This window comes from Zophobas morio, unplaced genomic scaffold (assembly GCF_036711695.1).
Source record: "Zophobas morio isolate AGI-343-1 ecotype UQ-CSIRO unplaced genomic scaffold, CSIRO_AGI_Zmor_V1 ptg000024l, whole genome shotgun sequence".
Lineage (NCBI taxonomy): Eukaryota > Metazoa > Arthropoda > Insecta > Coleoptera > Tenebrionidae > Zophobas > Zophobas morio.
Genome location: NW_026972129.1, coordinates 12,548,493 through 12,575,687, shown reverse-complemented (window position 1 = coordinate 12,575,687; position 27,195 = coordinate 12,548,493). Strand labels below are relative to the sequence as shown.

The 27,195-nt window shown below is 32.8% G+C and overlaps 2 protein-coding genes across 4 annotated transcripts in view; one reads left to right on the top strand and one right to left on the bottom strand.

Moving 5' to 3' along the window:
- Nucleotides 1–2,752, bottom strand: part of LOC135134862 (cGMP-dependent protein kinase, isozyme 1) — a 29,056-nt gene extending 26,304 nt beyond the window's left edge. Inside the window, exon 1 of the mRNA XM_064063720.1 lies at nucleotides 2,573–2,752. The gene's annotated coding sequence lies outside the window, so the exon portion shown is untranslated. The remainder of the gene's footprint in view (nucleotides 1–2,572) is intronic.
- An 18,212-nt stretch (nucleotides 2,753–20,964) lies between these two features.
- Nucleotides 20,965–27,195, top strand: part of LOC135134972 (uncharacterized) — a 39,272-nt gene continuing 33,041 nt past the window's right edge. The window contains exon 1 of one of the 3 annotated variants that reach the window (XM_064063893.1): nucleotides 20,965–21,109. Coding sequence is in view for 2 of the 3 variants with exons in the window: in XM_064063891.1 (XP_063919961.1) it covers nucleotides 23,041–23,114 (74 nt within the window). In the remaining variant the exon portion in view is untranslated. Of the gene's footprint in view, nucleotides 21,110–22,859; nucleotides 23,115–27,195 lie in introns of those variants that run through there. The other 2 variants (XM_064063891.1, XM_064063892.1) reach the window with 2 other exon arrangements.

Sequence of the window (27,195 nt, the reverse complement as noted above, 5' to 3'; positions counted from 1 at the left end):
GTGTTTTATTTTCGTAATCTACTATATTATTTTAATGCCTTTTAAATCAATTTTGGTTTTTTTTTTTGAAGACTAACAGTGCAGCCCGTTGTCTCCGTAGTTCTTTTCGATCTGATTGCACTGGTCAAAAAGCCAAAAAAACTACATAGAACTATATCCAATAACTAGCCGGACTCAACAAAAATATCATATTTTGAACTGTGAGCATCATTAATCGACATCAAATTTTGCTATTTTTTTAACACTTGTTTAACAAGCTATATATATATTTGTTTAACAATATTCACAACTTAAGACAATGCCATGAAACATCAGTGGATTGAAATGGATATGGATATGTCAAATTAGAATGAGGACATCAGTAACAAATTTCACACAGTATTAAAATGTTAAATAAAATACCAAAATTCGATGTGATATTTAGCTTCCTGATGTAAAATATTCCTTGCTTCCATTAAAAATTAAGCACTAAATTTGTTTTTACTATCGATGTTCTTGATGTGGAAGTTTTAAGATGATATTTATAACATATTTCTTCTTAGAACATAAATATATTTTAATCAAAAAATAAAGTCTCATTAAAAAATAATTCTTCAGTGTTATGGCATACGTACTTAAAAATAGCATGGTTTAAGCACAATTTTATTATGTTTACAAATACTATCGAATTTAAAAAAGCAGAAGCAAATTCTTTTAATATCAGAACGTTTTTCAAGCTAAAATTTTGTAATCCAGTATCGTCAGTATGTTTCAGTACTATTGGTGTACCTTTATTACGTTACTTCTGTATCTTGGGTAATTATATAGCAATAATGAAGTGTAGAGACACAGTAAGAACAAGACGAGTGCTACATAAGTAAATAATAACTAGACGTTCGTATTATCTTTAAAGAAATCCTTACTGCGAAAAAGGGATCAAATTTTAAGCTCAAATAAAATGGTGTATATAATATATATTAACTGGTTTCCTCGTGATAAATATACCCAACAATTTTTGGTTACTTGATAATACGAATATTTGCTTTATTTTAACCTTAGGTTTCATAATATTAACTAAGCGTTCCTTAAATTCTAAACTGGCTTTAATTTATCACCACAATTCATAACAATTTGTTTCTGTGCCAAAACCTCACTTTAAATCTTAAAAAATCTATTGTTTAGAAAATAACTAACATAAGTTTGACTGTTTGACAAATGGCGTGCGGTCATTTGTTTATAACAACTTATATTTATTGGAAACAATCATTCATTAAAGTGAAAAAGCCTTGTCTAGACTTTGCAAAGATTAAGTATGATTTTTTAAACGTTAAAAAAATAATCTCCTGCTACTGGAGCACAAGTGGAATCTAACAAAATGTATCTAGCTAATCCCTGTAGCTTCTGAGCCAAAGTAAACTATCTAATGTTTACTTGTAAATAAAAGATTTGTGTAAAACAAATAAAAGTGTTTCAGTTAAAGATTCGTGTGCGTCATGAACCAGGGGATCTTCCAGTAAGGTCTTCGACGTCGATTTTTATGACTTCAAAGCAAAATTTGGCATAGTCATCATAATTATTATTTATATACGCAATTATGGCGTAATCTGTATGTGTATGTATAGATATACAAAAATAACTTTTTTAACGAGCTGCAAAACTAAATCGTGATTAGAGCTATAATTAGATTTTTACACGTGTAGTGCACAGAAAAAAGAAAAACTATACTTAAAGCCATTTTACGCAAAATTAATTGCCACCAGTCTGTACAAACTACAAAGGACGAATAAGGCGTTTTTGTTGTTTACAATAAACTTGTATGGAATCTTTTTGTTAGAGAAATGTTTGACCTGTCGTTCAGGTAAACCGAAGACTTGTAGGTTATCTGTTTGTGATGCTTAACAATGAATTGTTAAATTTGCATATTGCGCAAATATGATATTTTTAAAACCCAATTTCTCCTTTGTTATTCTATTAGCTGTCTACATGTGTCGGGAAAGCTTGAAAAACACCCAAATCTATGCGACCTTTGAAATGAAAGGAAAAGTTTTGTTATAATGAAAATTAAGTAGGTTCGTCTGTTCGTAGCTGCTGCATATAACAGCTATAGTGTGCGTAATTTAGAGTCATTAGAAAAAGCCAATGTCAAGGATAAAGGAAAATTGTTTTTGAGCATATTCTTGGCAAATAATTTCTGACAAAACACATTTATGTTTATATCCAGTGCGTGTATTGTGAAAATATGATGGACAATTGTTATAATATGTAATTAAATCTTCATAAGTAAGTCTGTGTTGTTAATAAGTGACGTAATATAACGTGTGTACACCACGTTGTAGATCGACGTGTAAATCGTGCATCATAAACAAAAACTATGTGAAAATTTAATTAGACAACAATCGCCAAACTAATTTGAGCTGGCATTTGTCAAATTGCTAAATATCTATACAGCTTCAAGGATAGGTACAGCAAAAGAAGTACTTACGTATGTGCACATTATGGTAACAGACAATTAAAATGACTGCTTATGTGTATTTTTCCAAGATTTAAGAATTTTAAAGCCACTATAACTCATAAAAGCTCAAGAGAAACTTACCTGGCAGCAGGCTGAGACACATTTGTAATGATGTACGGATTTGAGGAAACACAAAAAGTCTATCTCGCAGACACTTGACGAAAATGAACAAAGTATCGTTATTTATAGAGTCATTGAACAAGTTGTCAAGTACTTAAAATAAAAACAGTGAAGTTGCGTTAGGTTGGCTCAGTGTAACAAGCGCTCGTGTAATCTGACAAAGTTGATTTCATCTAATTCACTATTCCCTATCGACCTTGCTCTTCTCATTATAGCGAACATTATCAGATCACTCTAATCTTATCATTGTTTAAAAATAGCACCTAATATGTAGATGAAATGTTTGTGTTTACTTTTTTAATGCTTCCCGTATCTGGATATTGTTTAATCTGGGTGAATCTTAACCACCGCATATTATTTACCATTTTAGTATCACGTGGTTCTTGTATATTTGGTTCATTTCCCAACACCAGATTTTATTAAGTAAGTGTCAATGCGATTTTGTTATCTGATTTTGTTTAACATTATTTTCAGAATTAATAATGTAACATATGCTTCTAATAATAGACGGAAATGAAAATAGCACAATTATACAATAAGTACATTGTACTATTTTTAGGTAATTGTCGTTTTGTCCTCTTTTATAATTATATTTTATAAATTACTGAGTATGTATTTACGTATTTTTTTGCTAACTTAATGAATATCATATATTACTGACAGGTATTTCCACAGAAAAATAATTTGGAAAAACAAAAATAATTAATCGTGATATGAGTCTGATAGAGATTATTAGAAACGTAGGTAGATTGGTAAATATTTATATAAAATAAGGAGCTAAAATGTTTGTTAATTTCATTATTTATGGACAGTAATAGATATCAGTAATAAAAAATATGTTATCTTAATTATTAAATGTACTATCTTATTTCTTTTTACTTACCGAACAATAGCTAAGAGAAGCATCATTTCCGTTAGTGATTTTAGTCAACAGATATAATCTCCGAAATAACAAATCGATTATTTTAAATTAAGATTATGGCGGACAAGTTAATGCTGTTGATGATAATTAAACATCCCGTCTGAACCGTCAATCTTTACAATTATTATCACAAGGTTTACGCAATTTTACTAAGGTATTGTACAGGCTTAGGGACAATAGAATATCAACAGAAATTAATTTATTCGTCCCTTTTAGACAGTCGATGACTTTGTGTCAAAATGTTATTCTTTCTTGAAACATACTCTACTATGGGGTAGGTACTACTCAAAATTCACTAATATACTTTACAATTGATAATTGTTTTGTTAATGTCTTTAATTGTTTAATTGGTCTTCCAAACGATTAAAATTTATTCACTCATTTCCTGTCTAGGTTAATGACTCTAACCCATTTTTTTCATTTCAATATGAGAAAAACCCTACGAGCATCTGATCCCGTTTTTGAGCATGAAGGAAGTAGGTATTGCCTGAACTCTTTTCAGATCAGTTTTTTTACTCTAATCTAAATCCTAACTCTAAACTGACATTTTATCCAAGAAGACATAGCTTCGGTTTTCTGAAACTTAAGAAATTAATATAGTTTTAAAAGACAAGTGATCATATTAAAAAAAGGTAAATCTGCAAAAAAAAGTAAATTCTTATAATGAATTAACATGTCATAACCCAAGATCTAAGAAGAAAATCTAAAAATGTATCCTAAGTTATAAGCTTTAGTTCAATATATTTTAAAATCCTGTCATTTGCTACAGTGATTATAAAAATACCTAAATTTTCTATATTTTTAGCACAACAAATAGGTTCATATTATTTTCATATTCAAAGATTTTTCACACGGAGTCTAGATATTTCAAAAGGAATTTGCTTCTATAATTAAGTATGTAGTGTAGGTACTAAACAAATTTAAAACCAGATGATCATTAGGTAGAGTAAACTTACATAATAAATTTATTCTATGCGATGGAAAATAAAAGGAATTAGGATTGGCTGTGACACCGGTTGTGTAGGTGGTACCTACCATGTGGCACTATTGGATAACTGACACAACACATCATTTTGTCAGCTGACAGATGGCTGACAGCTCTGTCCATGTCCATATTAGGTCTACGACAAAAAGTGATTAGTTAAAAGTGATGTTAATATTGATTTCCATCAAAAATTGAGGACAGTGGTACCTACCACCCACAGCATGATAGACAACGCTAATTCTCATTTATTATTTTCGATCGCATAGTATTTTATATGATAAAATAAAGCACAAAAAAAAAAGAAAACTTTGGTAAAATAACTCAGTAAGTCAGACGCACACAAAATAAGGATAGTTACAGTCACATCGTACGATCAAAAATTATCCTCTGTTGATGCTGAATGAATAGATAGCTAATTCTTTTATCCACGTCGTGCACGGTAGCTTACTCATCGTAACATCAACTAGAGTGCCATTTTTGTTAATATCAGCTATTTTCATTTACCTTAAAGTTGTTGGTACACTGAAGTAGGTAAGAAATAACGTGGGTCCACAATCAAAGGTAAACAATGGACTGCAGTGATTACGGAAAAAACAAATTGCTACTTTATGTTAAGCTATTTCTCAGACGTGTGTTATAATTTTGCAAAAGAAAGAATTATACTATGTTTGTTTGTTTGTAGCTGCTGGAACGTCTTGACAGTTTGTTGTGAAATACTTGTGTTTGTGTTTGTGTTAGTACTAGAGTGTAGATTTATTTTTGCAGTAACGATATATTATGGTTAAATACGAGTATTTGTCTACCATTACATTAAGGTACAAAAATATTTTCTTGAACAAACATTTTAGCGTGTTAAGTAAAATGAGTTTTCGTTTTCCTTTCTCAAGATTATTATAGGTACACCATTATTGAAAAAATGATATAAAATAAAGAAGCTAAGAATTTTTTCATATGGCCACTGCAAACAGTTCTTGTGAATTTGCTGCGGCACTAATTCTTGTTTTAGGGCAGCCTTAACTAGTTAAGTAATAATAACATTATAACGACAAATGCCCGAAATCAAAATCTGCTGTGTTATGTGCTGTTATAACATCAGCACCAACTTAAGTTAGAACATAAGTTATTTTGTAATATTTGGTGCATACTATAAGAAAACAGACCATATTATACCATATACTTGTTCAAATTTAGATCTCTGTAGATCTATCAGCATTCAGTTATGTGGCCTACAATAGAGTATTTTCAATGCTCGTGTGTATTTATAGTTGCCTAGTTAGTTAGATACTTCGGTGAGATTTGAACTGTTCCAGCGAAATCGATTGGGAAAAGCAAAAGAATTGCTACAATGTGGTTTAACTTATACATAGTATAAGATATTATAATTTCTGAGCTTCGAAAACGTGTGGTAGCGCAGTTATTTATAATAATGCACTCGTGATTTTCTCAAGCGTAATGAACTAATGAACCTAAGTGAATAAATATTCTATTATGAATAGCATTCGAAAGTTTTACTAGTCTATGATTCAAACCTCTTTTTCAATTTAAATTTGCTCAAAACATGATCAAAATTAGGTTACACACGAATGCATTACCAAACTATATCAACTGAGACAACAGGCATCATTTGTTGAAAAACTGGCAAAATTTTACGTCGTTAAAACGAGTTTTGTCTGATTTTGTTATGAAACTTTGCTGAAAAAGCAATATTTAGTATGAATCCTAGTTCAACAAGATTTGCTAATATAATAACGAAAACGAAATTGATGATCAAATAGAAGAAAACATTCCAAAAAACACGAGAAAAAGTGGCGAATCAGTTTGGAAATAATTTTCATATTTTTTGGATGAAAAAGGATATAAACTGGTAAAATGAACATTGCCTGCTGAATTAAACATTATTTTAAAAATCTGGGTCATCAATATGAACAAATAAAACAGCTTACGGATTGCAAAGAGGTAGGTACGAGAGTTGTGAAACATAATATATGGATTTTAACAGCAAAAAACAATGTAGGAAATGTACTTTAATAAATGTAATATCCAAGTAAACTCCTTTGCTTACATAATATAAAAAATTGCTCTAAAGAGTTTAGACAGTACTTCCCTCGCTGTCGGAAACTTGACGACTGCATGCCTATTATGTTTTTTTTTCTCATTACATTTTTGTAGTGGGAATTTAAAAAAAAATTGTGATGACGTCATCAACATTTTTGCAAGGACACGTATATCAGTTGGGATAGATGTAGTGTAATACTAAGAATAAAATTATAGTGTTCCCAAATTTTCGGGAAAATGAATTGGGTCGTTTTGAATATTGATTTCTTATAATCAATAAAATAACGAAACAATTTACTCACGTATACGGCGCCGGTGTGTAACATCTAGAGAGCGGATTTCTGTCGGGCTAGGCAAGGCCAAACTCGGTACGGCTCGCACGCGATGCGAATTCATTGCCGTTGCGGACTGCACTTCGTTTATTTGAGATTAGAATAACGTTGTTTCGTTGCACTCTGCTGTTAATTCCCGTTCTCATTTACTTAGCCGTTTGATTAATAAATCGTTAATTATATTTATGGAATCCAGCACGTCCCCCCCTATAATCGTGACGTAGCCCGACAGAAATCCGCTGTCTAGTAATATGAGGGGCAACTGAAAATCGTTTATGTATAAACATTCTTAATTTAAGATGACAAGCGTAACAGCATACGTGAGAGCCAAACAGAGAAACTGTAAACAAAACGACCATCGGTTTTATTGCTTCGACTTCCGCTTATTATATAAAACATTGCGTTTTATTTTAATTCTTGACGGTGAAATTCACAATTGGTTGATTATAAACATGTCTATTTCGCATTCGCGGAACCAAGTGACCGCATAAAACAAATGCAGGTCTGTAATGTTAAAGTCGATGTAAATAAGCGTGCTACTCTTATGTTTCAACCGAGTTTTTCCTTTAACAAATTTTGTGGCTACCAAATTGGGTTGGTTGGGGTGTAATACTAATAATAAGTGTTGCCTTTAATTTAATCAATAAAATAAATTGACTTCATTAATTTTTTTGAACCACCTCTTAAGAAGATCTAAAAAATATGAATGGAATGATAAATCACAAGTACAAACTCATCATATTTTTTGCATTTTAGATAGGATTTATTCAGCAAAATTTAAGGGTGACGTCATCAATTTTTTTAGGAGGGATGAACAAATACATTTTGAACAAAAGTTTACCATGCTTATAATAACTTTAAAATATTCCCAAGATTTCAAAGCATTCGGTTTTGTAATTCCTGATTAAATCGATAAAATAAATTCACGCCTTCATTAATTTTTTTGAGTCACCCTGCATATGCAAATCCAAAAGTATGAATGGGATGATAAATCACAAGTACAGACTCATCATATTTTGTACATTTTAGATACGATTTATTCGGCAAACTTTTGAGCTGACGTCATCAGTTTTTTGTAGAAGATAACCAAATATATTTTGACTAAAAATTTATTATGCTCTTTATAACCTTACAACATCTGCAAGATTTCAAAGCATTCGGTTTTGTAGTTCCTGATTAAATCAATAAAATAAATTTACGCATTCATAAATTTTTTTGAGTCACCCTGTATATGCAAATCGAAAAAATTTGAATGGAATGATAAATCACAAGAAGAGACTCACCATATTTTGTACATTTTAGATAGGATTTATTCAGCAAAATTTTGTGGTGACATCATAAATTTTTTAGGGGGGACGACCAAATACGTTTTGATCAAAAATTTACCATGCTTATGATAATTTTAAAATATCTTCAAGATTTCGAAGCATTCGGTTTTGTAGTTCCTGAGTAAATCAGTAAAATAAATTTACGCTTTCATTTATTTTCTTGAATCACCCTGTATATGCAAATCCAAAAAATATGAATGGAGTGATAGATCACAAGTACAGACTGATCATATTTTGTACATTTTAGATATGATTTATTCGGCAAATTTTCGAGCTGACGTCATCAAGTTTTTGGAGGGGATAAGCAAATATATTTTGACTAAACATTTATTATGCTCTTTATAACCTTAAAGCATCTGCAAGATGTCAGAGCATTCCGTTTTGTAGTTCCTGATTAAATCAATAAAATATATTTACGCATTCATTAATTTTTTTGAGTCACTCTGTATATGCAAATCCAAAAAATATGAATGGAGTGATAAATGACAAGTACAGGCTCATCATATTTTGTACATTTTAGATATGATTTATTCGGCAAACTTTCGAGCTGACGTCATCAAGTTTTTGGAGGGGATAAGCAAATATATTTTGACTAAACATTTATTATGCTCTTTATGACCTTAAAACATCTGCAAGATTTCAGAGCATTCGGTTTTGTAGTTCCTGATTAAATCAATAAAATATATTTACGCATTCATTAATTTTTTTGAGTCACCCTGTATATGCAAATCTAAAAAATATGAATGGAGTGATAGATCACAAGTAAAGACTCATCATATTTTGTACATTTTAGATATGATTTATTCCACAAACTTTTGAGCTGACGTCATCAAGTTTTTGGAGGGGATAAGCAAATATTTTTTGACTAAAGATTTATGATGCTCTTTATAGCCTTAAAACATCTTCAAGATTTCGAAGCATTCGGTTTTGTAGTTAATGAGTAAATCAGTAAAATAAATTTTGCGCATTCATTAATTTTTTTGAGTCACCCTGTATATGCAAATCCAAAAAATATGAATGAAGTGATATATCACAAGCACAGACGCATCATATTTTGTACATTTTAGATAGGATTTATTTGGCAAACTTTTGAGCTGACGTCATCAAGTTTTTGGAGGGGATAACCAAATATATTTTGACTAAAGATTTATGATGCTCTTTAGAGCCTTAAAACATCTGCAACATTTCAAAACATTCGGGTTGGCAGATTCAAAATTAAATTGCAAAATGTTGTTTTATAATTTTGATTTTTTTTCCAAAAATCTGGACGTTTCGGGTAAAAACTGAATTCGGAGTCGTAAACTACATTTGTAGGACTATGTTATTTTATACAATTTAAGACCTATTTACTATGTACAATTTTGAAGTGACGTCATCGCATTAGTGGTGGGGATGATTAGACAAATTTTGGTTAGCGTTTTACCATCTACATGATATTCCTAATATAAGTACAAAATTTCACAACAATCGGTCCAGTACTTTCGGAGATTATCTGTCTAATAAAAATCCGGGACGGCAGACGGACAGACGGACGGACAGACGGACAGACGGACGGACAGACGGACGGACAGACGGACGGACAGACGGACGGACAGACAGACGGAAATGGGAGACCTATTTCTTCGTCTTCTAGGGGTCATGAAAGATCGAGAAAACGTAAAAGCAGAGAGTCGGCCGACGGACTCGATTACAATACTTCCTTTGCTTACGCTCGGGAAGTAAAAATTGCTAGATAGGCCATGGGTGCTAAAGGAAAAAATCTTCTGACTGTAGAAAATCTTGATGAGGAAACTCCTGAAAGTTTACAAAAAAAATTTTTCATGATAACTTTACATTAACTTGCTTGGCGTGGTGGTGAAGGAGCACACGGTTTAACCCATTTCTTCAAGGAAGAAGCAGATTGTAGCCAATTTACAACTGATAGAAGTGAACGTAGTTCAATTTTTACTTCCCGAGCGTAAGCAAAGGAAGTATTGTAATCGAGTCCGTCGGCCGACTCTCTACTTTTACGTTTTCTCGATCTTTCATGACCCCTAGAAGACGAAGAAATAGGTCTCCCATTTCCGTTTGTCTGTCCGTCTGTCCGTCTGTCCGTCTGTCCGTCTGTCCGTCCGTCTGTCCGTCCGTCTGCCGTCCCGGATTTTTATTAGACAGATAATCTCCGAAAGTACTCGACCGATTGTTGTGAAATTTTGTACTTATATTAAGAATATCATGTAGATGGTAAAACGCTAACCAAAATTTGTCTAATCGTCCCCACCACTAATGCGATGACGTCACTTCAAAATTGTACATAGTAAATGGGTTTTCAATTGTATAAAATAACATAGTCCTACACATGTAGTTTACAACTCTGAATCGACTTTTCACCCGAAACGTCCAGATTTTTGGAAAAAAAATCAAAATTATAAAACAACATTTTGAAATTTAATTTTTAATCTGCTAACCAGAATGCTTTGAAATGTTGCAGATGTTTTAAGGCTATAAAGAGCATCATAAATCTTTAGTCAAAAAATATTTGCTTATCCCCTCCAAAAACTTGATGACGTCAGCTCAAAAGTTTGTGGAATAAATCATATCTAAAATGTACAAAATATGATGAGTCTGTACTTGTGATCTATCACTCCATTCATATTTTTTGGATTTGCATATACAGGCTGACTCAAAAAAATTAATGAATACGTAAATTTATTTTACTGATTTACTCAGAAACTACAAAACCGAATGCTTTGAAATCTTGCAGATGTTTTAAGGTTATAAAGAGCATAATAAATGTTTAGTCAAAATATATTTGCTTATCCCCTCCAAAAAATTGATGACGTCAGCTCGAAAGTTTGCCGAATAAATCCTATCCAAACTGTAAAAATATGATGAGTCTGTACTTGTAATTTATCACTCCATTCATATTTTTTGGATTTGCATATACAGGGTGACTCAAAAAAATTAATGAATGCGTGAATTTATTTTATCGATTTAATCAGGAATTACAAAACCGAATGCTTTGAAATCTTGGGAATATTTTAAAGTTATTATAAGCATGGTAAACTTTTGTTCAAAATGTATTTGTTCATCCCTCCTAAAAAAATTGATGACGTCACCCTTAAATTTTGCTGAATAAATCCTATCTAAAATGCAAAAAATATGATGAGTTTGTACTTGTGATTTATCATTCCATTCATATCTTTTAGATTTTCTTAAGAGGTGGTTCAAAAAAATTAATGAAGTCAATTTATTTTATTGATTAAATTAAAGGCAACACTTATTATTAGTATTACACCCCAACCAACCCAATTTGGTAGACACAAAATTTGTTAAAGGAAAAACTCGGTTGAAACATAAGGGTAGCACGCTTATTTACATCGACTTTAACATTACAGACCTGCATTTGTTTTATGCGCTCACTTGGTTCCGCGAATGTGAAATAGACATGTTTATAATCAACCAATTGTGAATTTCACCGTCAAGAATTAAAATAAAACCCAATGTTTTATATAATAAGCGGAAGTCGAAGCAATAAAACCGATGGTCGTTTTGTTTACAGTTTCTCTGTTTGACTCTCACGTATGCTGTTACGCCTGTCATCTTAAATTAAGAATGTTTATACATACACGATTTTCAGTTGCCTCTGATACGTATACGTGAGTAAATTGTTTCGTTATTTTATTGATTACTACAAATCAATATTCATAACGACCCAATTCATTTTCCCGAAAATTTGAGAATATAATAATTTTATTCTTAGTATTACACTACATCTATCCCAACTGATATACGTGTCCTTGCAAAAATGTTGATGACGTCATCGCAATTTTTCTTTAAATTCCCACTACAAAAATGTAATGAGAAAAAAAACACAATAGGCATGCAGTCGTCAAGTTTCCGACAGCGAGGGAAGTACTGTCTAAACTCTTTAGACCAATTTTTTCAGTAAGCAAACGGCTAATTAAGAATGCGAAACAAGCAGACCTCTGTCTTGTTCGGTAAACCCAATGTTTATTGTAAAACCGGAATGAGTTGTTTTGCTTTTTGGGCCTATACTACAACCTCATGGTTAAAAGAGGCAGTGACGTCAAAACGGATAGGATATTTAACGCCAAAATGCTCTTGGAGCAGGAACAAAAACAGCTAGTTGTACAAAAACTCTCCACTAGGTATAAATATTTATAAACGAAATTAATAATTGAGTGTAACAGTATGCTGTAAAGTGAAGAAGAATCTACTGTACTACTACTACTACTACTACTACTACCTTAGCAAAATCTGAAATTGGGGAAAAACAAGTGCTGCAAATAACTGGCTACAGCAGTATTCATTCCATCAAGCCTTATCCCTAACTTGATGATGATCATCATAAGACAGTTCTGTTATTGTTAATCCGATGAAAAAAAACGTTGCTGCAACCAGCTTCACCATTGTTACCACGTCATCTATGAATATGGAAGTCAACAGGGTGCTAGATTGCAGGAGAATGTCACTCAAATTTTAGAAGGAACTTTAGTACAAAATTGCAACAATGTTAACAAGAAGCAATTTTGTAACAGATTTGATTCTTTCGAAATAAATGCTTCTTTGCTTAAAATATTCACGTGAACCACGTGTATTTGCTGAAATACCGACATGCGATGTAAATATATATGTTACAGCTAATATCCCAAATCCGTTATTATGCATAATAACTAGACATTTTAGGAATTATGCGTAATAACTAAACTTGTCAGTTATTATGCATAATAACCGCAAACATTAGGAATTATGCGTAATAACTGAAATTTTCAGTTATTATGCATAATAACGGAAACGTTTAGGTAATAGTGATAATAACTAACAGAGGAACGGGAATTATGCATAATATTTTCAAAAAAGCTACCCACCCTGCCTCGCTTTCCCCTACATATCACATGTACAGTTGATTTAAAAAAAAAATTTGTCCAAAGAGTTTAGACAGTACTTCCCTCGCTGTCGGAAACGTGACGACTGCATGCCTATTATGTTTTTTTCGTATTACATTTTGGTAGCGGGACATTTTAAAATAAAAATTGAGTGAATTAATTGTTTAAATTTTATCATTATTTGGCATTGACATCTTTGTCATTTTTTTTTGTGATTCCTATGATTGCTTATTAAAAACGAAGTCGTCTGTGGGGTGTATAATATGTCGCCTATGCAAAAATTGTCAGGCGTGAACAGATAAAAGGAACATCTTGTATAGTGCTTGTAATTTAAGACAAATAGCCATAACACTTATCAACCTGTAGACGTGACGGTGAAACATAAACTAAACTAAAACATGTTTTCCACGAATTGGAATAACCGGATGACAATGCCGACGGACCAGACTTTTTTATTGCTCTGATTTCCGTTTATTGAATAAAACACTACATTTTATTCGGTTTTTGGATGCTGTAATTCACATTTGGTTAATTATAACTTGTCTAGATCTAGGGGAGCATCCCCTAACCTCCCCCTAGCTACGGCCTTGTCTAGGGGTTATGAAATGTCGAGAAAATTTGAAAGTAGCAAATTGCCCAATTGACTCTATTACTGAACGTCCTTAGGTTATCCTCGATAAGAAAAACAACTTAAAAGTGTTTATGTTTATGCATCGAAAAAATGTCACCTAGAAATTAGTTTGATTTGAATGAGTTCGTCCCCTCAAAACAGAGGATTAAAACAATTAACTAGTAAGCTACAATCCACATACATAATTTTGGGTAGAATTTATTCGGCAAAATTTTGAGATAACGTCATCAATTTTGTGGGGGAAATAAACAGATTTATTTTGATTAATAATTTGCCAAGTATATAGTATTTCAAAGTATTCAGTTTTGTAATACTTGATTTAATCCATAAAATTAATTGACTTAGTCATTAATTTTTTTCAGACACCCCGTATAAGCAAATCTACAAAATATGAATGCAGTGGTAAATCACAAGTATGGAGTCATCATTCTTTACACATTTAGGATAGAATTTGTTCGGTAAAATTTTAAGGTGACGTCATCAATTTTAGAAAGCAAATATATTTTGATTAAAAATCTTACCATACTTATGATACATTTAAAACATCTCCAAGATTTCAAAATAATCGGTTTAATTAATCAAATAAATTCACGCACTCATTAATTTTTTAGATTCACCCTGTATGTGAAAATCCAAAAAATATGAATGGAATGATAAATCACAAATACAGACTCATCATATTTTGCACATTTGAAATAGGATTTATTCAGCAAAATTTTCAGGTGACGTCATAAATTTTTTATGGGGGAGGAGCAAATACATTTTGACTAAAAATTTACCATGCCTATGGTAACTGTAAAACATATTCAAGATTTCAAAGCATTTGGTATTGTAGTTCCTGATTAAATCAATAAAATAAATTCACACATTCATTAATTTTTTGAGTTACTCTGTATATGCAAATCAAAAAAATATGAATGGAATGATAAATCACAAGTACAGACTCTTCATAGTTTGTACATTTTATCTAGGATTTATTTGGCAAACTTTTGAGCTGACGCCATCAATTTTTTGGAGGGGACAAGTGAATATATTTTGACTAAAAATTTACCATGGTTATCATAACTGTAAACCATCCGCAAGATTTCAAAGCATTCGGTCTTGCAGATTCAAAATTTAATTGCAAAATGTTGCTTTATAATTTTGATTTTTTTTTCCAAAAATCTGGACGTTTCGCGTAAGAACTCAATTCGGAGTCGTAAACTACATGTGTAGGACTATATTATTTTATACAATTTAAAACCCATTTACTATGTACAATTTTGAAGTGACGTCATCGCATTAGTGGTGGGGCTGATTAGACAAACTTTGGTTAGCGTTTTACCATCTACATCATCATCATATTCCTAATATAAGTACAAAATTTCACAACAATCAGTCCAGTACTTTCGGAGATTATCTGTCTAATAAAAATCCGGGACGGCAGACAGACGGACAGACAGACGGAAACGGGAGACCTATTTCTTCGTCCTCTAGGGGTCATGAAAGATCGAGAAAACGTAAAAGTAGAGTCGGCCGACGGACTCGATTACAATACTTCCTTTGCTTACGCTCGGGAAGTAAAAACGGGACAAATTACAGTAACATAAACGTCATATTCCTATTGCTTTTCATTGATCTATGAGAACCTGATTTGCTCATTTTGTCCCGTTTTTTGTGAAATCACCTGGACATGTTAGGCAATATGCTTAATGACTAATGTTTCAGGTATTATGCATAATTCCTGTTCCTCTGTTAGTTACTATCAATATTACCTAAACGTTTCCGTTATTATGCATAATAACTGAAAGTTTCAGTTATTACGCATAATTCCTAATCTTTCCGGTTATTATGCATAATAACTGACAAGTTTAGTTATTACGCATAATTCCTAAAATGTCTAGTTATTATGCATAATAACGTATTTCGGATATTAGCTGTAACATATACAAACAAATGTTGCAATTGTCTTTTAACTAGTAACGACCGTAAAAGCTGCATTCATTTTCATTGGTTATTTTTAAAGGATTGACACCTGAAACTAATAATCGACTTTATTGAAACCGATCTCAAAATTTTAATTTTATAAAAATCCCATATAGTTGGGCTTTGCATGTAACAAGAAGATCGGGCCCACGCCATATATTCTAAAATACTTTTTCCAAAATTAAAGAAAAGTTGTATGGCTAAAACAAACATGAATAGGATAAATCAGAAGCCTCCTAGATCCGGATGCACAGTGAAAACGATCAATAAAAGATCTGTAACATTATTTTTTAGCAACATCCTTGTTTATTATTATTCTTAATAACATTAAGAACACACGTAAGTATTTTTTTCATCTATTAGTAATGACTTTTATCGATGTAGTTGAATAAATTAATTTAATGTATTTATGGTGTAATTACTTATTTTTAGCTCTAGATGTGAAACTAAAGATTAAACGTTTAGTAAGGGTATTATAACACGTCAGATATCTAAAAACGTTAATCGGAAGTGAAATACATATTGTTACGAAATAAACTCATACGCCACTCCGGTACGACGCCTATAGGTTCTAATATGTACGGCGATGATGGATGACTCATCGTCGGTGACAGCGGCGGGGCAACATTTGCTAAAGAAAAGCCTACAAGCGGAAATCGCGATGGCTATTCCAGAAAGACCTCGACTGCGGAACTTCGAGAAGGGAAGTATGGGTTTAAATAGAGGGCACCTTCGGGAACGATTATTATTCAGTCAGTTCAGTCCAGGAGAGTACAGTCAAGTTGTCAGCCTAACTGAGAAATTCCAAATAGACATAGAAGCAAACAAGAATGAAACAGAGGAAATTAAAGAACAAATGAAAGTTATGGAAAATATTGTCGGACGAAAAATGGTTTCAATGGACGAAAAAGGAAAAGAAGAGCATTAGTTGAAAGGTGGGTTAGAGAAATCAGTGCATGAATGCGTGGAAAATCGAATGAAAACTACTTATAGAAGATTGAATGAATGAAGAAATTTGAAAAGAGAATAAAAAATGCAGCACCCACTGGTTCATGTTATGAGACGTAGGCTCCTAGAACAATTCAACTACCCACCTATGATGGTCAGACACCTTGGTCATCAATCATCATACAAGAAGCCGTTCGAAGCAGCAGCGACGGCGAATCTCTGGAAAGAAGAACAAAAAGCAACAGCCTTGGTAATAGATTTGCGAGGCGCAGCGCTAGAGATACTTCAAACCCTATCTGATGAAGATGTAAGCAAATATAATGCCTTAACTACTGCTTTAGAACTTCGATTTCGGGATGAACAACTAAAGGAAGTTTTTCCCACCCAATTAAAGACAAGAGAGTTGGAGAATCTCTACAAGTTGTACAAAATTGTTACAGCAAATAGATGACCTCTTTCGAAGACGGGAGAATGAAGTGTCTCGTAAGCAAAGCGTGGAATGCTATAGGTGTGAGCGCCAGGTAAATCTCAAACGTGATTGTCGTGCTCGATTACCAGTTTCAAAAAAAAAGCACAAAACAGAAACCTCACCGATATCTAAAAGGAGCCAGTACTCTGGGGAATGGATTCGCGGGTGAGAATAAGGCCGCCAGCGAAGTGAAAATAAGAAGTTTCATGAGAGGTAGTGGTTCAACTATACCGGGCAAGATTAATGAGAATGCAGCAGCAAACGTCATCGATACTGGTGCTGAAGTATCAATTGTACGTAGAGGAGTCATGAGACCTGAAGATGTAGAAACGACACCCGAAACGATCAGATTGAAAACTGTAACTGGGGAGTCGACGCCGATCATGGGCGAAGCATCGGTAGAAATTTGTATTGGTCAGCTGAGAATAAGACATCGGACTCTTGTGGCTAACATGGAAGATGACTTAATTTTTGGAATGGATTTGAGTAGCCATCGTGGATTGACAGTTGACCCAGTTAAGGAAGTCCTACGTTTTGGAAATGAAGAATTTAAGCTGGATCAGCGTTGTATTGAAGCGAAGTCTGTAAAATTGATCGTTCGTCAGAACTGCAAACAGTGCGACGAGGTTGAACAGCACAAAACACGGTTCAACCGCAGGAAGAAAGCAGTTGTTTGTAGAAGATGATGAATGGACTACCGCTCGGTTTAGAAAAGACTAGGAGGAAGACGTGGATATCCGCCCGTTACTCAAATGGAAAGAAGATGGGGTAGAACGTCCAAGTTGGTCGGAGATATCAGACGAGTCACCTTCTTTCAAGGCGTTATGGGCTCAGCAGGACTCCCTCCGTGTCGACAACGGATTGCTTAAGCGAGCTTGGCAGAGTCCAAAAGCCGGGGAGGGATGATTGGCGGACAGTTGGTCGAATACACGAAGACCGGTGGAAGACCAAGACAAATTCCACCACTTACTGTTGTACATACATATATTAATATATAATGTACCCTGATAAATAAAGCATTTACCACTTAACAGAAACATATTACCATGCAGTTGGTAGTTCCGGCCACCAGAATCAGGGAAGTACTTCGAGAAATGGACAATGGGGCATCTGGTGCTCATTTTGGAATCAACGAGACGCTTTCCAAAATTAGAGAGAGCTTTTACTGGGTCCGTTGGCGGGAAGATGTCGAGAGCTGCTTAAAAGACCTTAGATCGTGTAGTGATCGAAGAAGGGAACAAGTACAGGAAGTATGTCAAAAGCTCAAAGGCTACCACGATGGCTTATAGGAGAAGCTGCCGAGCGTTCACGAAATGCTGCACCACAATAATAGAGTGGCGAGTGGTAGAATGAAGACACGTTACGATCTTAGGGACAACTCTGTAGAGTTCCAGACAGGAGATTTAGAATGGCTCTATAACCCTCAAAGAAGGAATGGTCGTTTCCCGAAGTTGTCACCAGACTGGGAAGGCGCATATATTTTCGAAAATGAAGATTGTTCACTTAGGCCGCCCCATGAAGTAGGACAGTGACACCATGGATATTTCTGATCGGGATGATCAGAACTAAGGAGGGGGCAGTGTTACGAAATAAACCCATACGCCGCCGCGGTACGACGCCTATAGGTTTTCTAGTATGTGCGGCGATGATGGCTGACTCGGACGGCGTTCGCTAAAGAAAAGCCTGGAAACAACAAAGAATTAGTTGTTTTCCATCTGACGATAAAGTTTTTCCTCTCTTTTTCCTAGGGAAAAACGGTCTCCAAAGAGTCATTTTTAATTTCTTAAAAAGTTTTATATACAGGTGTTATTGAAAGGTTTTTTGCTTATTAGGACCCATACTTCGAAACCAATTGCCGATTTTATTTTGTACGTAACTTTCAATAACACGCTGTAGATACGCATATTATTGAATGTAAAAGAAAAAACTTACCTTTAAAAATAATTATTGTTAAAGTTCACTAATTTTTTAAACAAATACAGAGAGTTATAGAACAAAGAAGCGCAATGTTACAAGTCATAAGAATAAATTAACTGAAGTAGTTAAAATTCAGGAAAACGGGGGACACGGTATTTTACTTAGTCTTCAATTTTTAAACTAAAACAGCAAAGTCCGACCCTGTGCGTACAACTACTTGCTAAATGTTCTTCGACAAATTCGAGTGGACTGGTGTGAGCCATAAATATTTCTTACCATCATACTACTGTCCGCCTCGTTATTGTCAATAAAATTTTATAGGGTAGAATGAAATTTCCAAAACTATACTAAACAAGTTTTGACTGTTATTGGCAAAGGGAAGTAAATTAACAACTCACATTCCTGAGGGATTTTCATTTTTCGCAGATATTTATAGTACAAGAACAAACAGTAGCATTGATTTTAAATAAACTCAACTTTTGTCACTAACAAACAGTTGATTTAAACAGTATAGTTACGAAATAAACTCATACACCTCCCCGCTACGACGTCTATGGGTCTTCTAATATCTATGTGTTTCTTCTAGTATGTAGTATGACTCATCGGAAGTCTCGATTGCGGCGTCCAGCAAAGTCTTGAAGCGGCGTTCGAAAAGCCTGGTCGCGATGGATATTCGAGAAATACCTCGATCGCAGAAGTATGGGTTTAAATAGAGGCCACCTTCGGGAACGATGATTATTCAGCTAGGTAAATGTCATATTCTCATATCATATATTTTTTGTAAATAATACAACTCGAGATGTAGTGTTCTTGACCAGTCTCGGACTATTTTGCCTGCCCTCGCCAGCGCTCGGACTGGTAGCAATCACCATATCCCTTGTAGTATAAATAACTACTAATTCTTAAAACTGGTGAAAAATAAAATCTTGTATGCACCAATATAATCCTTATAACGTTTTATCTACATTAATAATTACATATTTAAATTAAATAATTGTATTTTGTGATTTTTTTAACAAATGAGTTTTTTTATCACAGTAACCCAAGAAATTCATTATAAAAATATTTATAAACATTTAAAGAAACCTAAAGTTTCATAAAATGTAAAATGCTTTCAGAAAATCTTTTGGCCTTAGATCATGCTTAAACAATTTCGCGTCAGTTTTACGTGCCATAATAGTGTATTTGTGCCGATAATGATAAAATTAACTAGAAATTGAGAGGAAACTTTTTCCAAAAAACATTTTATTGATTCATTTCAGCATCTATTTTTATTTTTGAAACTGTTTATAAAGAATTTGTAAGAATAGTAGCCTTAAATTAGTTCACATATACGACTACCGCTTATTTTGTATAAACTAACCGGTAATTGTATACAAAGGAAGAATATTAGTTTAGATAAAATCCGGAGAATTTACATAGTAACTGGCAAGCTGGTGGCTCTAAGTATTAGCAAAATTTAGATTTTAGTCATGCTACAAACACACAATTTTGCAATGACTTTATAAAACCTTTAATGACACCGCCTCTGCTATTTATTCTCTCACATAAAAGAATATCGTTAAAAGTATAAAAGTTATCTCCTCATAATAAAATGTGTTTTCATTTATACATGTACATCTTTTGATTTACTCTTCATAACATTGCCAACGGTCCACATGTATTAAACTGTTTGGTAAAAAAAAATCAAACATATCTGATTTTTTTTAAATTCCGCAATACAGCGAAGAAAATATAACACCGTCAGCATAAATTCCAGTTTATGTGTGCAACAGCAACCAGCCCAGCCCAACTGATTGACTGTCTTAAAATAACTGAAAAACACAAGTAGCGACGTCTGTTTCGTTTTATTTGCGGACATTTCAGAAAGTAAAACAATAAAAGCTGCAAAATTGCTGAAAATATTGTCGGTTGTCGGTCGTTTGCGGGTGGTATCGGCGTCGATCGGTTTGGACGTCGGTCAGCACCGACGCGTTCACGAAATTAGTCATCCGCCGGCCTCTTTAAACTCAGCTAACATCGTCGACAAAATCTCAACTGTGTCCTTTTTAAAAACTGTAAGTCTGATGAGTTAATTGCTGCTTTATGCAAAAAAAGTTAAAACGATTTATTTTTAACAACCACTCTGTTATCCTAGTTTCAAAATTTGCTTTTTTGCATTGATATCGCATCAGTTTTCGTTTGATTAATACAGTAGAAAGTAGGAAACACAGTATAATAAATAAACTTTTAATTTTTTAATTTTTAATTTTTTTCTGTTTTAAAAAAGTGTGGAATAACAATATTGCTAAATTTAAATATACTAATTGGTAATGTGTTAGTAACTAGACTTTTTATTTTCACAATGAAGCACATTAGTGTCGTACATGAATCATTTTATGACACAGATGTCCACACATGTATTATACTGAGTAACGTTTGTCTTATGATATTTTCAGAGAATTGTTGAAGTTTACTGCGTTTCACCCATTTTATTTTTCGATTTTATGAAATTTTGGAAATAAAGCTAAACTTTTCACAACAAAAAAGGTCTGGGTGTTGTTTCGAAAATATTTATCTATTTTATTTATTTTTTCAGCCATTGTTTAGAGTTTAGAGGTTTTTCGAGGTGATGTGTTCAGGCACTATACAGTTTGCAGATTCAAATTATTTATCTACAAAATGTTGGCAAAGTGCTGAGCCACTACAACAACGGACCTCGCAGGCTGAAATAGAACACCAACTTCTTAACCCGCCAAATGTTATTTTAATTGGGACGAACATACAAACTATCATTCTGATGAATCTAAACATTTAATACTGCACTCTTAGTCATCTATTATTTCTGATTATATTTACGGACAAGGTGTAACACGTTTCATTAGACAAACACTTTTCGTTCTCTTCTAGCGGTGTCTGCTCACTCTCCGGGTCGATCAGTTGACATCGGATTTGAGTATCTCTTACGATTGTTCTCACAGATAAGCCAATCTGGCACTTGGCCATGATTTGCAAGAACACATGTGCTGGCGAAAGAATTCCTTGCTAAAAATACAAGTATTTGCCGACAATGAAAAATTTTATATGTCTCGACTGTTGCATGAAAAACTCTCTTTCAAAATATCTTAAGTAACTAAGAATTTTGGAGAGGATTTGAGCGAAATCTTAAAAAGAATTTGCAATAGGTATTTGGGTTTTGTTCCAATTACATTAACCTTTACTGAAATTTTTTGGCAACCAGGTAGTGTTTACCTCCGTGACGTACCGGTAGTGACATATTTATTGTTAAAGAAATATGCATCTGCTTGGGCTTTAAGCAATCAAAATCCATTAACTCTCTTTTATTTTTTCATATTTTGAAAACTTGTAATGTTTGGGTAATTGCCTTGGACTGCTGAATCCAAAGATGCCTCCACCGTCGAGCGACGATTAATGAAATTGGTAATGACGCAAATAAATGCAAGAAATACTTCAAGATGCTGTCTAAAACCAAATTGACTTTGCTTAGAGAACGAACTAGTCCGTTTATTTTCACCGCCTATTTTTGATCTAAACGGAATCTGATTATTTCCAGGGTTCCAAAAATTCTCATTAGTGTTCCTATACAAGTAACATAATTCACACGTAAAAATGTTTTGGCAAGGAAAGAGAAAAGCCAGTTTCTACTTCACGTTTGATTGTCTACTTGTGCTATTTTTTATTCTCGGCTTATTTCACTTAAAAAAAACCATGAATATGTTTTATTTCGACTATGCCGTAAGGCTTGTGACATGCGCTTCCTGTGGTCGCCCGATTTGGCTCCTGGTTCTCCCTGGATGTTACGACAGCCACCTGAAGTAGTTGTGTGTAAAATCTTAGACCGTGATGATTTTTTTTCGTTGTTATGTGTAAGAAGCACGATTGTTTAATTTTTCTGAGGGAAATAACTCAGGTCATCCTCCTTGCATTGGCGGAGATTTGCGTATTTGCCTTTTTAAGTGTCCCTTTTTCTAGGTGAAAATATGGCAACATGTTGAGGGAATGGTTCGAATATTTTCGTCTTTTGTTATATAGACTGTTTTTCGGTAACTATGCCGTACAAGGGTAAGTCAATTTTTTCCACACACATCAATCTTTCTTCAGGCTTTTTAAACGTCTAGACTTGTAAATTTAAACTTGAAAACTCACCAAATAAATCAGTCAGTTATTCACTCAAATGCGAATTAAAAATAGAACGTATTGAGTGGTAAATCGTCTTTTATTTGACTGTATGTGCGATCCGTGCCAATTAACATTCGTCGCCGTAATGTGATCTAAGATGTAGTTTGTCTTAAATTTGTCTCTAGACTCTAATACGGAATACGTTGCAATTTGTCCACGTCCTTGCGCTAAGCTGCGTGAAGACCTCAAGTCACAACATCAGAAAACTGCTTCTATTTTCGACACATTTAATTCATTCTATGTTTGTGGCTTTCTGTCAGCATTCATTTAGATCTAGCCCATTTGTGAGATATTTTGGAATACGGAAATAAAACGTATTTGGCTATTTCTTCACAACATCCATTCGTCAACCATTAACAGTCTTATTTTTATTATTACAGAAACGATGAGAGATTTTCCACGGTTTTTGTGCTTGCGTATATGTCGTGGGATATTTTGAGAAGGTAACTTTGTATTTGTACATGCCCACATGTATGTCATCTATTTCATGTGTTGGTGTTTTATTCAGTGATTTGTGATGGTTTCAGGTCGTTTTCCATAGGTATTGTGTTCTTTCATAAGAAATTCATCTTGTGATTTAAGATAATGTTATTTGTGGATTCGCAGCTAAAAGCTAAGTTTGCTGCAACAACAGAGTAATTTAGTTGCGATCTTCCTTTGCCAAATATTTTAACGCCAGTTTATTATTTTTTATTTACCCACAGCTTCCAATAAAACTTTGTTTTCGTATTGCATTTTCACATTAGTTTGTTCTTATCTCATTTCTACTTCAAAAAAAAATTAAAATTTTTTGTAAATCAAAATTGGCGTCAAAGAAGTTCAAAATATGGTCATTATTGAATTCGAAAATTTCAAATTTGTTCGAGAACAAAAGGTTTCGTTAATGCTTATTGTATATACAGGGTCCGTCACTAATCACGATGTCTCGTTAATTAATGATAGAAAAAGTTAAAACAATTTAGAATTATATTCATGTATACAAAGTGTACATGTATATGATCGGAAAAAGTTCTCTAGGAGGAAATGAAATTTATTTTAAAAATAATTATCCTGTCATTGTAGCAATTTGACACTTTATTTGACAGTTTATTGATCGTAACTATAAAACTAAACAAAGGACGCGTTAGTCTTCACAACATTATTTTTTTAACATTAAATTTCAAAAAAAATCTATTATATGATTGCAATGTCTTGTGGATAAATAAACAAAGGTATGTTCGTTGTTGTATAATTAATGAAAATGAATTTTGTACAACGATATTAATCACTTTTGGATAGGTTAATTTTTTGCAAAGTATTAATCCTCGAGCCACAGGGTAAATATTACATGACAGTTACATGTAAAATACATAAAATATGCCTAAGGACATTCGCCATTTTTTAAATTTGTGTGTAGGATTGCTAAATATATTTATAAATTGGTGAAATGTGCCAAATCTCTAGCAATTTATTTCTACATTGAGTAATTTTTCATTCATTCGTCCTACGCGTAAATTAACTGTTGTATTTTTTTTTTGTAGTTCGACCTGACTTTCTAAGTTTAGTTTTCAAAGTACGGAAAAGTAAAATCTTTAGTCAATTATTTTGTGTCCTATCCCTTTAACTCTTGTTTTATTGTATTTCAAAAATTTAAGTTAAGTTGTTTTAAGTAAATTAAATTTTTGCAGCTTATTGTTTATTACTATTAAAAATCTATTTTGTAAATATTTTTAGAAATATAGACATGTAAATACATTTCTTAACAGCAAATTTTGCATACATTTGCTAAATTAACATAAAATTGTTGTCCCTCATATTTTAATTAATACGTATTCGTATTTAAAATAAACCCATGTTCAAAATTTTTGAGAAAAATCAATCTATAACAATTGAAAGAAATATTATTTTTAAATAAATCTTTTACTTCGCTTATAAAGTTTAAAAATAAATTTTATCTATTTAATACTACCTATACATCTACTTTTTGTCTATCAACGCCGTAAAAATGAACTTTTTCGGCCGATCTGAAGTTTGTACACACAACATTTTTTAGGCGATCATACAAAAACATATTTTGTTATGTATGTGATTTTGAGGTTTGAAAATCTTTTTTCGTTGTTGGAGGAAAAGTTCCGCAGATTTGATAAATCCACTTCTCTACTAAGAAAAAATCGGTGATGTTTTATAACGATATTCAGTAGGTAAAGGTGGAGTCCAAATAACGGCGTTTTTGGATTTTTTATGTAAAAAAATGTTAGTCAAAAACACAAGGTCAAGGACGTAAAAGTAAGTTTTCGACATCTGAGTACAAAGAAATGATAAGTCAGTACAAAAAAGTGAAGTGGGTCCAAAAAAGTAACTCTTAATGGACGTAAAATGACTAGATTTGTAATAATCGCCTAAAAAAGTAGTTTGTATTTTACGTAAAAGGAAGCATAATTTCCATATACAAACTGAATTGTAGTTTAAAATGTGAAATGCTCCAATTTTATTTTATTAAACACTTTCAGAGCTTCTATTAATTGTAGAGCTTGCTGTAATTAAGCAACTGTTGATATTTAAGTAAGTAACTCAACAAAAAAACATAAATCTAATGGAGATATTTAAAGCTATTTACTTACATATTTACCCTCGCATGCATTGTAATCACGTTTGACTGCGTACTGAAAACTGTTTAAACACATTTGTTAGCATACAACAGAATATCTGATTTTATCTCATGATTCATGTACTTCATTGCTGGTGGTCCCAGTTCAAAATAATTTCTATAGAATTTATTTTAAAGTTTGATGTTACACTGCAGATTATAACGAAACGTTTAGAATTTAGTCCAATAACCCTCTTATCATTCTTAAAAATTAAATAAATTAATTAGAGTATTTATATAAATACAATTTTATAAAAGATGTAGCCAAAAATGTTAGAAACTAAATAATACATTTCAGTGAGTTTTTGTTTAATTGGTTAGTATTTCAACGAGTTGCTAACCTGACCTGATATGATACGGGCAAATAACAGCTTATTATTTTATTACAAGTAAAATTCTCACATTCTGTGATCGAAATGTAGAATTTAACGGAAGAAATAGTAAGTCCACAGACGACCCACAAAAAGCACTTTTGTTGCCAAAAACCAAGCTATTTTTTCCTCCACACCTCAAATTGACTGGATACAAGAAATATTTAATATTTTTATTTAAAAGCCTGTTAATTAACCATAGGCAAACCTTTACAATATAACGAACAACTTTACTGGGTTAATTTAAGACTTTAGCACCTTTAAACGGGTATAAACTTAGTGTTTGAAAAACTACTTTTAGTTTGGTGTAGTAAATAATTAATATATTTGTGTGTTCAGTTGTTCAGCCAAAGAATGTTTTGTTATTTTGCCATGAAGAAGAAAATAAATTAATAGATATTATAATTTGTTTGACCAAAGTACTAAATACTTTGTAAATAAATATTCTCTCTTGGCTACCCAATAAACATAAATAACCTTGATAACAGAAAAATGGTGTATTAGTTGATGAAACAATGAAAAATCACAGATTTTCAGAAAACCACGATTTCAAGTGCGAAATATACTTTGGTAAAACTGCTACAAATAGGTAGAAAAAATTTGTTCCAGAATGAGAATAATAAAAATATAGTATTTTAAATCTAGTCCTCTTTAATATTTTTACTTCCTGAGCGTAAGCAAAGGAAGTATTGTAATCGAGTCCGTCGGCCGACTCTCTACTTTTACGATTTCTCGATCTTTCATGACCCCTAGAAGACGAAGAAATAGGTCTCCCATTTCCGTCTGTCTGTCCGTCCGTCTGTCCGTCTGTCCGTCTGTTGTCCCGGATTTTTATTAGACAGATAATCTCCGAAAGTACTCGACCGATTGTTGTGAAATTTTGTACTTATATTAAGAATATCATGTAGATGGTAAAACGCTAACCACAATTTGTTTAATCATCCCCACCACTAATGCGATGACGTCA